The sequence below is a fragment of the Bactrocera tryoni genome, chromosome 4, assembly GCF_016617805.1.
Source record: "Bactrocera tryoni isolate S06 chromosome 4, CSIRO_BtryS06_freeze2, whole genome shotgun sequence".
In the NCBI taxonomy this organism is placed as follows: domain Eukaryota; kingdom Metazoa; phylum Arthropoda; class Insecta; order Diptera; family Tephritidae; genus Bactrocera; species Bactrocera tryoni.
Window position 1 is genome coordinate 73,299,953 of NC_052502.1, and position 13,397 is coordinate 73,313,349.

A 13,397-nucleotide genomic window follows, 5' to 3' on the forward strand; every position below is an offset into this window, starting at 1 on the left:
GACAGCTAGCGCATAACGTTATACGTTAGTCCTTACTGACTTGTTCAGCGGTGCTATTTTAAAAGCTTGAACTTTTGCTGCATATTTAGAAATAGAAGAATACTTTAAAAGCCAATAATCAGGCGCTAAGACAAATTCAGCATATTCAGCGCGAAATTGTAAGTACCCACAACATATTCAGTACACGAGTAGTTAAATTACCAGCAATTGTAGCTTATTCAGCGCCTATATTTTGTTAAAATTCTTCTTCATCATTGAAATTTATTATTTTTCATAGGTGGAAGTAACGGAAAAATCAAGAATTCATTTTTACAGCATACTCTTAACTAAAAAGGTATTATTAAAAGCTCGTAATTAAACTCTAACACAAATTCAGCACATTCAGCGCGAAATTGTAAGTAACCACAACATATTCAGTACACGAGTAGTTACATTACCAGCAATTGTAGTTTATTCAGCACCTATATTATCTTAAAATTCTTCTTCATCATTGAAATTTATTATTTTTCATAGGTGGAAGTAGCGGAAAAATCAAGAATTCATTTTTACAGCATACTTTTAACTAAAAAGGTATTATTAAAAGTTCGTAATTAAACTCTAACACAAATTCAGCACATTCAGCGCGAATTTTTGAGTGCCCAAAATGTGATCAATGGACAAACAGTTACATTACCAGCAATTGAGATTTTCGCTCAATATTTTCAGCTTTTAAGTTAATACAAATACAATAGAGCTATATTCAGCACATTTATTTTATGTTGCTTTGTATAAAACGTACCTTTTTACACAAGTACAGTTGAACTTCCATAACTCGAACTTCTATAACACAAAGTTCTGCCTACGCGAACTCTTGAACTGGCAATAGAAGTCAGATTTCATACAAATTTCTTTACATAACTCGAAGTCTTTCTAACTTTTTGTGGACTATGGCGATTCGCTTCTAAATTAGCTTAGCTTATTCAGCGCTTGCTTTTAGCTCAAATATGTGATTTATTTAATGTTTTTTTTTTAAGATTTACGCTAAATTCAGCGCCTTGGTTTGCTGTAAACGCTAACTCAGCACATTCTTTACATAGGCAGCAACACAAAATCCTTTATAGAAATTCTTCTTCTTTTAGCTATCAAAAAATTAAAAATTTTAAATGTAACGGCATACATTAAAAACTTCTTGCTTGGCTGTGTGCTTTAAGCTTTCTATGAACGTCTACTTTTAGGCGATTTTTTAATTTACCAAAGGGTACTCGCAAATTTTCACTCAGTTGTTTATCAATGTGGAACGGACATAACACACTTTCAAGCTAATGTACACTTGCGTGCAAAATTAAACAGTTGTGCAAACGGTTGCGAAAGCAAAAGTCGTCGCCATTGAACCAGTTAGACGACTTCAAACAAAACAGTTATTAAATAGTAATGCAACAAACAGCACGCTTATGATTAGTAAATACAATGCGGCGATGGATTGACTAAGCGAGTTAACTGTATATGCCGCTCGTCAAACCATTAGCCGGCACAGCCGATTGGCGTAGCATTGCATGACGAGCGTTGAACTCAAGTTATCTACGAAAATTAAACGGTCACCGATCGGGAAGCAGATAACTTTATATTTATATATAATAGCTTGCATAGAGAAATGTTGATTTTGATTTAACAAAATTCGGCTAACAAAAAATTGACTGACGCACCGAACTGCATTAATGAAAAGAGATAGCTTGATCATATACTCTATGTACGAGATCAAAGTTTTTGAACTGAAGCCACTTTAAAGAAAGCCTGTCCTGTGAGCATGTTTTCGTAGACAGAACGTCGAAAACCTCAGAAAACGGACTACCCCTCCTCTGGTCTACTTTTACTCAATTTAAGAGTACGCGTCTTGATAAAAATTGGTGTGCTACGTTTAGACGAAGTGAAATGAGCATCGCAGACCGTGAACCCAGTAGAGGCCCAAAAGAGGTCCACAAAGCAATTTTGGTTTTATATATTTTTTCGTACTACAAAAATGGTATCGAAAAGTTGCAGGATCGCTTCTCGGCTGTTGTCTTGTGAGCATGTGTATTTCTATTACGTCCTCCTTCCATAAGCAATTCGGGCCAAAAATATTCGGTTATCATTGTGTGGTAGCGATTTGCATTCACAGTAACGATCGTTTATCTTTCCATGATGAAATGGCAAACCTTACTGAAGAGAAATCTCAAAAAATGAGAGATAAAAATGACGTCTTTTGCTGTACCTAACGGTCTACATTAGTAGCGTCCGTATTGAAAAATCCGTTACCTAAAGATACTTTCCTGGCTTTATTCCTTGTAAGTTGCAAGTGTATGAAATTTGTGGTTATATTTAAAAAAAAAAAATAATAATTAAAAAAAAATTTAATTAAAATTAATTTAATTAAAAATAATTAAAAATAAAATTAAACTAAATTAAATTTTAAAAATTAAACTAAAATTTTAAAATTTAAATTAATAATTGTACATAATTAAATTATTTTTAATTAAAATTAAATTTTAAATTTTTATTAATTTAAATTAATTTTATTTTTAATTTTAATTTATTAATTATTTTTAATTTTATTATTAATTATTTTTAATTAAATTAAATTAAAATTTTAATTTAATTTTTAAAATTTAATTTTAATTTAATTTTTAAAATTAATTTAATTTTATTTTATTTAATTTTAATTTTATTATTAATTATTTTTAATTATATTAAAATTTTATTAATTTTTTTAATTTTTTTAATTTAAATTTAATTTTATTTTTAAATTGTTTTTAATTAAATTTAATTAAAATTTTAATTAAAACTAATTAATTTAAATAAAATTTTAATTGAAACTAATTTAATTTAATTACAATTTTTAATTAAATTTTTAATTTAAATATTAAAATTTTAATTTAATTTTTAATTTAACTTAATTAAAATTTTAAAAGTTAATTAATTTATTATAATACTAATTAAGGTGTTTTTTTAACTTAAATTAGAGATAAAATTCATTTTTCTGGTTTTTCAATTTTTTGTATTTTTTCTTTTTATTATTTTTTATAAGTCCTTAATATGTTACAAAACTATTTTTTAATATTTTTAATTTTATTGTTAATTTTTTAGTTTGTTGTTTCTATAACACAAATTTCTTTCTGTTTTTTAGACACACCACCAATTTGGAGGCTTCCTGAAATATTTCAGTCCATGCACAGCTGACATTGGCCATGAAATAAACCGGCTTTGCACAAACACACGCACACACAAGCATACAACTTGTTATGCATTTTTGCTGGCTTTTGTGGCAACCGCGCACACTCCAACAGTTCCAGTTGGTTTCAGCCCGAACGGGAAATGCAGAAAAGTGGAAAATTGGTGAAAATATATGAGGAATGGTTGTTGTAAACAAACATGTTACAGCACAAGTTGCAAATAAATACGGCATTTTGATTAAATTTATGGTTGGCTTATAAAAGCCACGCGGCTACAGACTTGCAATGTTAAATAAGCCATGAAGGCCGTCATGAGCGTTATTAAGCGATTGTCAGCGAAGAAAGTGCAGTGATATAAGGACGCTAAGAGCATACATATACCATATATAAACCAGAAAAAAAATATTACAAAAACTACAATTGTTAGTGGATAATCCGAAATGTAAGCCAAGACAACGAAGACCTTTCTATGTGCAATAAACGCAAAATTAATTTGAAAATAATTTACAAAAAAGTAAAAATGTTAATTTCGGTTGCAATAACCACACAATAACTTAATTTTGAGAGGTCTATAGGTAGTGTTTCGATTTGAATTTGTTCGGTACGGTTCGGTTTTTGGTATAAAAGAGTTTTCCATACAAGCACTTGAGCTTGATGGCGCCTATATTGGTCCGATTGCGTCCAAAAGAACAGCTTTTTGGAGTGCCAAGCACGTTAGCAAAGTTTCAGATCGATATCTCATAAACTGAGAGACTAGTGGCATGTTCGAGCAAGCAAATAACTGCACCAATATAACGATGTCTTGCTATACTGACGCAATGATTGAGACTCGAACATCGTCTAGTACGCGTATATACATACATACATACATACACACCGACGAACAGACGAACATGGCTAAATCGACTCAGCTCAAAGTATGGCAAAAAATTTTGGTCCACTGAATAAGCAAACGTTCGGGTCGGGTCAATCAAGAGCTTTAGTTATTCGGCTATGATAAAAGTCACTTGAAGTTTTTCTAGGTGTCTCGTAGTAATACTTCCGGAAGAGCAGACAGGCACTGCACTGTATTTCACGTTGTTGAGTTTTGCGAAAAATTAATTGAAACCAGTTGAAGGTCATCTCTTTCCCGGAAACCGAATGTCGTACGGCTTGAAAACTTACTTGACAAGCACTCAGCAGCTGTAATTGACCATCTCCAGCCCACTTTGGGGTATAACAGACATCAGAAGCATTTCTCACGAAGCAGCACTATAGTTTTGAAGTCCTTTCTCTGCTACTAAAGGTAGTAAACGCAACTATTAAACCCCCAACGATGCTTGGAAAACTTGTTTGCAGCTCTCACATGTATTTATAAGACTGCATTGACTTTTTTTATAATTATTTTAATAAAACCTAAACAAATTGTATAGAAGTAACCACTCACTTTCTCAATTAGATGCTGCTTGGCGTGCTCACCTTGGATAGATCCACATGGATCGCACAAAAAAGCCAGACACTACTATTCACGCTCTTAATATTCTACATGACAGCACGGTCAGATGCGAATCCTGTCTCCATACCGGAAATAAATGGCAAATCTGGTAAAAATATTGCCGTTTCATCTTCAAATCCCGCATTGCTGATCAAGCCGAGCCCACAGGACGCCCAATTGAACTCGTTAAATGCCTATGCCACCAACTACGGACACTTTGCTGCACAATTCTCTAACAATGTCGCGCAAGGTGGCAACACTAACGTGCACGCAGACGGCAGCACGACCAGCAGCACAAATACCAACCACTTTAAGGCATCTTTCAAATTGCCCGAGGTCGAGAATAATTTTACACCAATACAAACATATAATAACGGTAATAGCATGCCACATGCGGCGCCTTTAACCGCAATTGCCGCGTCGCCGAATGTCAACAGCATTGCCAACAATAACGCACCACAAGCCACACCCGTCCTAATGCAGTACCTGCCACACGTAATGCCGGAAACAGGCGTACAATATCTGCAATTGATACCGACGCGTCCGCTTATTGTGCCCGTAAGTCCGTACATAAACGGCAATGCGCCGCCCGCGGCAGCACAAAATGCCGTCAATGCTGCAGCGCATGCGCTACACCCACCATTGGCGGCCGCCATCAATGCTGCGCCAATGGACTATGGCGTCCGTTCACCGCCCATATTGGCAGCCGAGCCCATTAATAGTCAACAGCATGCTGCCGCGACTGCCGCTTTGATAGATATGTCGCAGCATGCAGCGCCGCCGCCGCCGCCGCCGCCATACGGTATACATACATACGCGAATGCCTTACAGCCGTATCGCAGCAGCTATCGCATAAATCGTGAAGTGAAGGGTAAGAATTTTCCCAGCACATTGTCACTCAATATGAACGAATACATACCGGGCCCCAATGAGACACTGCGACCGCTGTATATGCGCGGCAGACCGTGAATTTGTTGGATGTTGAATAACGATTATTTTTGTAAATTAAATAAGGAATATACATACATACATATATGTTTTAGGGTTAGTAATAAAAAAAAATTCTAAATCTATACATATACAACCACGTTTATGAATAAGCGGGATTTGGTTTTTAAGCTCTCTGCGTTATATGATGCTTACTTGTCTGATAGCTCTCAGACCGAACTGTCAGCTTACACATATTATATTTCTTGACAACCGACGGCTCAAAACGTCGAAAGAACATAACTCGAACTCAGACACATCGAGCGCGGTCAATCAAATAATTGAGTGTAAATTTAGCTTTGAAATCGGATAAACTGTTAGTTTTAGTGTTGGGTACGACTGAGATCTCCGAGAAAGTTCTTAAGCAATTCCCACAACAGCCGGTTCTATGCACCGGAATTGACCCGGATATTAACCGGCCAAGGGCTGTTATTTCGGTGAACTAACCCCGTTTAGATCCGTAAGTCTTAAAGGCTAGCCAGTCAAAAACGTAGAACGTACGCCCGACTCAGCTGATATGACCTAGCTTATGGGCGCGCAATGTAAGTGCACAGTGAAAAACGCTACACCCTTCACTCTTTGACGTAGGATGACGTGAGAATCCACGACATTTGTTTAAGAAGGTTCTTTAGATTGGATTCTGAGCAATTAAATGTACCTAACCACTAGCAAAAGTTGGTAATAACTTGAGAAAATGATATCGGACCTAAATTGGTCACTTTCAGAATTTCAGAAAAACTCATCACCACTTCTACCTTCGAGAAATTTGGATTTCCCGTAGAAACCAGTTAGCTGATAGACAGCAAAAGTGTATAAAACTCTTTTCTTACTCTCTCTTACTCTCTCGCTTGTCAGCTTGGCAGCGGACCCTGATCTGTTTTCTGAGCTGGCAACAAAACACAATAAGGGTGTCGTCAATCAGCAGTTAGTGAAAAAGGCGGTATGCTAGAAGAATAACGCTAAAACGAACTGCAAAAATTAGTGCGTTGTTGAAGTTCTGCAAAATTAGATGTCAGTAGTTTGTAAAATTATGAATGTATATGGGCCTACCACACTGGGCAACCAAGCACACAAAAATAATGTGGTTACCCAAAAGTTCTTTATAAAATGCCCAATGTAATATTTTTCAGCAGTGGCAGCTCTCTCTCTTTCTGAAACTAAAGAGTTTCATTTCATTTTATTTTTGCTTAATCTAAGTCATTATAATCTCTTTAAATCTCTCAACACAGAGATTGAGACAGAGAAATATTATTATTACAAGAGCGCAAAGAGATCGCTTCTCTAAGTTATCGCTGTACTTAGTAGCTCGGATGTCGAAAAATATTTTAGCTGCAGTATTGTGCGAATAGCAAAGTGAATCAGTTCAATTATCTTCAATTGCTGCTGTGACGAGTAAGTTTACATTCACACCATATACATACATCTACTAGATATCGGTATGTATTTACAAGAAAATAATAGAGATGTTGATAAGCATAAGTATTATTCATTTCGATTATTGTTTCTATACTTTATTGAAATAACGGGAATTACATCGACGTTTTGAATACGTCTTTGCAGTTTATGAAAGCAAGTAGAACAACAAAGAATATTTATTTTGCACATATATACATACATATGTACATACATACAACAGTTGAGAACGCTTCGTAATTGCAGCGCTCAGTGTGTCTAATTTCCAATATCTAGTATATTGGTAAAACCCCGAACTCCGTTTTGGACTCGAGAAGTCACTCAATAATCGAATCTTAACATTCGATTTTACAGTTATGTGACTAATATCACAGTACAACAGCTAATCTGGGGGGTGAGAAATTCCAAGTCAGGGTGATGGTACTAGGTCAGTATAGTAAAACCCTCAAAGGGTTTGGCGTTCGTATGTGTCAGTTTTTTTTTATAACCTTTTAAATTTTAAAATAATCCCAAAAATGTTCCACAGTGTATTGAAGCTCAATATGCGAGCACAACAAACCTCGCGATTAAATAGTATCCAGCTATAAATTTATTGATTATTTCTATTAAATTTGATTTCTTGGTGAATGCTTATTTAAAAAAAGTAAATAATGCATCTAATGCCCACTGTAACGGATGTGGAGAAAAACTGAAATATTAATACATATATTCAATATTCCACGATCACTGATAAGATTATCAATCTTATCTTATAGATTACTTATACAACGTTATCAGAAAGAGAGTAACACAGTAACTCACATATTGACCGAAATATACTAGGTCTGCCGCAAAAGAAACAGGACTGTTAAAAAAAAAATTAATATTTTTCAAAAGTTATATTTTTTAATCAAAGTAGTTTCCTTGTGCTTCGATACAGTGTTTAGCGCGCTCAATTAGCATTTCAAATGAGTGTTTAAGGTCATTTTTCGGAATGCTCTTGAGAATATCGGTCGTCGCCTTTTGGATAGCTGAAATGTCCTGAAACCAGTGTCCTCTCATAGGCAAATGTTTTCCAAAAGTTTTCCAAAAAAGGTAAAAATCACAGGGTGCCAGATCAGGTGAGTAGGGTGAGTGATTAATGGTTAATATGGACTTTTTTGTCAAAAAATCAGTGACAAGCGTCGACCGATGACACGGCGCATTATCGTGCAACAGGCGCCAGGACCCTGCCTCACGGTATTGTGGTCGAGCACGACGAATGCGTGACAAAAGACGCTTCATAACACCAAAGTAAAACGCAGCATTAATCGTTTGGTCAGGTAGGACGAACTCTCAGTGTACAATACCCTCGGAATCGTAAAAACAAATCAGCATTGTCTTTATTTTTGACTTCTGAAGGCGACTTTTTTTGGCCCGACTTCTGATCGTCACAGAGGCCCTCACGACCTTTTTGGAATCGCTTAAACCACTCATGCACATTACTGCGAGATAGGCATTGAGCACCACAAACTTTTTTCATCATTTGAAATCTTTCTGTAAACGTTTTCCCAAGTTTAAAACAAAATTTAATATTTGCTCTTTGTTCAAAATGCATTTTACGACCGATGACCAAAAGCTGTTGTCACTGTTTGATCGATAACATCGATTGTATTTATCCAATTGTCTTAAAATGTTTACGAAATGTCAACAAGAGATCACACTTTTTATTTCATATACCCACCAATAGGTGGCGCCATCAAAAACAGTAATATTTAAAATGTTCTGTTTCTTTTGCGACAGACCTTGTATGTATACAAACCGAAACGGTAATTCGAAAATGGGAATAGTGTTAGTATTGACTCAATATTATCTATTCTTAACGCAATTGCGCATTATTATAAGGAGGGCTGTTGCCTGAAATTCAACCTTATATCTCACAGATTGACCGTTATTTTCAGTAAACGGTAAAAAATGAGCCGTAAAAACTGGGCACTACGTATTCGGTATTTGAGAGTTTGCAAACTTGTAGTCCGATTTTAAAAAATATATTTCATGGTCTCAAGGTCCAGTCATTTCAAGTTTTTGCTTGAAAGCAAAGATCGACTTGAGTTTACTTATTTAAAGCATTTCATTTAAAATTGCAAATTTTATTACAAAAGGAAAATTCAGTAACTAATAATGGCCACGAGTTGTATTCAAAGACCTGCTCTTCAGAGCGATTCCAGTGCTCTGAACCGCTTCATGGAAAAATTAATGGCGAAAATATTTAGGTTCTACGATGAACAGTCTCTAATCGATGTGACATTTAAAGTTTCAAATCCAACGGCTCTGTAAGTATTACTTTGTCCTCAGCTTTCATAAAATGACTTAGATTAATATTTTTAATTTTTGGATTGCTCAGTGTACCCGCGCATCGTTTGATACTCGCAGCAGCGAGTCCTTACTTCGAGAATATTTTCAATAGCGATCAAGGCAATAATCCTATCATCGAGATAAATGATGTAGACAGCGATATTTTTGAACGTCTAACAACCTTTTGTTACACCGGCCAGGCGCTGATTACCGTTAACAATGTCGGTGCCATGCTGAAAGCGGCAATCCTATTACAATTGGACGATGCCATAACAAGGTGTGTGGAGTACCTTATGGCAAATATAAGTGAATACACATTACACGATGCTTATATGCTTGAGCGAGAAACCCGATGTCAGCTTCTTAAGCAGAAATTCATTGACTACGAAACAAGGAATTTCATGGAGGTGAGTCTAAATATACACGTAATGTTTCACAATAGCGGTACTTGTGTAATTGAAATTTTGTTTCTGATAATACTAGATCAGCCAAAGCGATGAGTTTCTGAATTTTGATGTTGAAAGATTTAAATATATTCTGGAATCTGACAATTTGAATATAACACGTGAGGAAGATGCTTTCGATGCCATAAACCGTTGGTTCAACTACGACGTTCCTGCGCGTGAAGAACAACTGCCGCTTTTAATAGCTTGTCTCCGGCTTACTCAATTCGATGCGGACTTTCTGTTGAGACGCATACGGCCGTTACCAGGCTGTGAGTTGCTGGCCTTCAAGGCGTTTTCGTGGATCAGTAAGCCGGAAGCACGAACAAACATAAACATGCGATTTACAGAACCACGTGGGGTCAGCGCAGCAAATTGTGGTGAGAAAACATTGCTCGCACTTTGTTGTGTGGAAACATGGGTAAACGCACACTGTGGCTTATATTCAAAAATGATATTCTTTAATTAATGTACGTCCAATATTTTTGGAATAGACGAATTCCAAGCTGCTGCAGTATAACAAAACTGAGGATAAGTTGCAGGAATATGCGAGTATAAATTTCAATTACCAATTTCATAGAACTATTTTAAAGGATGATAATATATTATTTACTGGCGGTGAAAACAAAGATGATGAAACAACATCCAACATCGTCCGCAGCTGGAATATACGGAATAAGACATGGCAATATTTGCCCGCCATGAAACAAGCAAGAAACTCGCACAGCGTTGTTGAATTAAATGGTAAAATATACGCAATTGGTGGTTTTGATGGGGAAAAGCTTCTGTCGTCGGTGGAAAGGTAAATACGTTTAAATCAGTAACAAATAACCTAACAATGGCGATTGTGAGCTTTAACAATTAAAGGTTAACTTTATGCTTAATGGTGAAAGCACTTTAGACTAGATGTGTTAGGGTGGTATGGATGGTGCACAAAATAAGGTACTTCTACATTTAAGAAGGCGGGAACTCAATGATATGTTATGATTGATTGACTCTGACTTTAGAAAACTCCAACTCTTTGACATTGTCAACGACTTCTTTAGAATAATTCTAGGTTTTTTAATAGACTACACAACGTTACGAAATGCCACTTTTGACGCTTCAGTTTAGAGATATTCATTCTTTTTTCATTGCTTTTGTTTATTTCCAGATATACGACTTCTGATGGTTGGGAGTTCGTGAGCAGCTTAAATGTTGGACGATATGGCGCCAGTACAGTGGCTTTGAATGGAAAAATCTACGTAATAGGCGGTGTAAAGGACTACTTTAGCTTATTAAAATCCGTCGAATGCTACAACCCGGATTCGAATACTTGGACTTCGTGCGCGAATATGAGAGAATATAAGCATTCACCTGGTGTAAGTTTGATTAATATATAATTATTAATATAAGTACAACGTTCATCAAGTCCTAATTTGGAAGAAAGAGGAAGAGTCGAAGAAATATACCCTTCTTTACCACGTCTTTACTTAAGTGTTTAAATATTAACATTCGATTCCTTGGATCTCTTTTACTACAGGAATTCATATCCTGTCAGAGTATTCCAATTTATTTGTGAATGAGATTACCGTTACAATAAGAGTCCATTTGATTTCACCGTTGCAAGTCTTCCCTAGAGTTTTCAAAACCAAGAAAAGTAGCTCCGCTTCAATAAAAATTACGAAAATTGTCTAATTGAAAACAGTGACTGATTTATTTAGTCGCCCTCTTAGCTCTATTAAAACTAAATACAACGTTAATTGTTACTTTTTATATTCCAGGTAGCTGCACATAAAGGTCACATTTATGTTGTTGGCTGTTTCCCTGCAAACGGTACAGTTGAACGGTACGACCCTCAACGGAACACATGGTCACAGGTATATTAAGTTGATTTTTGCCAATCGCTTGATCTTAAACTAAATATTCTTGACAAAATTTCACAGATTTGCTCTTTAAATGGTGGCCAAAGTATTACATCTTGCGTATCGCTAGAAAATAAACTATGGGCTATTTTCTCCTCCGGTAACAAAATATCTGTATCAGTCTATGACGAGGAAAATGACCGTTGGGAACAAAAGTGCGCATCACCCGGAACTAATGTTATTTCCTGTTTTGTTGTGCCAGTAGCCTTACTGACGTCGATTGAATAACCAATATTAATAAATATTTTTTTATAACAAATTCTCTTCTAAGAAATATCAAAAAATCTGATTTTCTCGCTTTGGAAAATGCGGCACGTATTTTGTATGCTACACAGGTTTTAGTTAATATACTCTTACAACTCGATGTCTACAGAATCAGGACAAGACATACACTTGCGTATACAGTTATTTGTAATTGATTGACGAGAAAATGCAAAGCACAGTCGTTTTAGGTTTTTTGCAATATGCCAACAAATATCAATAATACAAAAAATATTTTCGAAATTGTTGAATAAATTAAAATAATAGCTAATGAAAACAAGAAAAAACGTTAACTTCGATTGCACCGAAGCTAAATACCCTTCACAGGTGCATTTCTGTTAGTAACTATGTGTTCAGTTTGTATGGAAGCTATATGCTATAGTAATCCGTTCTAAACAATTTCTTCGGAGATTACATTGTTGCCTTGAACAATAACATATACCAAATTTCGTGAATATATCTTGTCAAATGTGAAAGTTTTCCATACAAGCATTTGATTCCGATCGTTCAGTTTGTATGGCAGCTATATGTTATAGTGGCCCGATATCGACCGTTCCGACAAATGAGCAGCTTCTTGAAGGGAAAATGACGTTTGCAAAATTTCAAAACGATATCTTAAAAACTGAGAGACTAGTTCGTATATATACAGACAGACGGACAGACAGACGGACATGGCTAAATCGACTCAGCTCGACATACTGATTATTTATATATATACTTTATAGGGTCTCCGACGATTCCTTTTGGGTGTTACAAACTTCGTGACAAACTTAATATACCCTGTTCAGGGTATAAATATTATTGTGTACGGCGTAAATGAAGCGTACAAGTTTTTGAGAATATACATATGAAAGGGTTTAACATAGAGTTGCTCGATTCGAGTTGCCCATGTTAAAGGAAAGGGAAACACCAAAAGCGAAGTTGCCGACAATGAGCAATAAAAGTTGTTAGTCTGAACTCAGACTGAGTAAACTCTTCTCTCTTTCTCTCTCGCTTTCTACTTCGCCTCATTTTATGAGCAATCGATCAGAAAACTTCTAATACAGATAATGAAAAGTTATTGCATTTGCAGTGGTTTTGAAAAAGGTGAGCGCATTTCACCACAATCAGTATCAGCGGACTTGAAAATATCACAATTGAGCGAAATAATATTGTATTACTCTCAATGCAAGTATTTAGTTAAGTTTTTAGATTCGCTTTCAAACAAAGAGCAAGCGCTTGCATATTTTATTTACAGACATCTCATCTTGCAACAACTGTTATACAGCGAATTCAATTTTTTTATAATGCCCCAGTGTATGGTTTGTAATGTTTGAAAGGTATACATATCTTTATGTTACGTATTCATTTATTTACATAGTTATGTAGTTATACCCTCCGTTCAAGTTGTTGCGTATACGACATGGTGGTCTTTGAT

General features: G+C 35.5%; 2 protein-coding genes across 4 annotated transcripts; both read left to right on the plus strand.

The window, feature by feature from the left end:
• Positions 1-4,623: 4,623 nt before the first annotated feature.
• Positions 4,624-5,628, plus strand: LOC120773557. The gene has a single exon (XM_040102521.1). It carries the CDS (start codon positions 4,624-4,626, stop codon positions 5,626-5,628), a length of 1,005 nt encoding a protein of 334 aa, XP_039958455.1.
• Positions 5,629-6,988: 1,360 nt separating this feature from the next.
• Positions 6,989-11,978, plus strand: LOC120773554 (kelch-like protein 17). 3 transcript variants are annotated; one of them, XM_040102518.1, is made up of 9 exons: positions 6,989-7,038; positions 9,180-9,350; positions 9,422-9,779; positions 9,856-10,236; positions 10,310-10,367; positions 10,446-10,617; positions 10,969-11,176; positions 11,579-11,674; positions 11,741-11,978. In XM_040102518.1, the coding sequence occupies exons 2-9, from the start codon at positions 9,199-9,201 to the stop codon at positions 11,945-11,947; spliced, it is 1,632 nt and encodes a 543-aa protein (XP_039958452.1). In that variant the 5' UTR covers positions 6,989-7,038; positions 9,180-9,198; the 3' UTR covers positions 11,948-11,978. The 3 variants fall into 3 exon arrangements, with proteins under 3 accessions (XP_039958452.1, XP_039958450.1, XP_039958451.1); XM_040102516.1 differs by having other exon boundaries at positions 10,310-10,617; XM_040102517.1 differs by having other exon boundaries at positions 6,995-7,082; positions 10,310-10,617.
• The last annotated feature ends 1,419 nt before the right edge of the window (positions 11,979-13,397 follow it).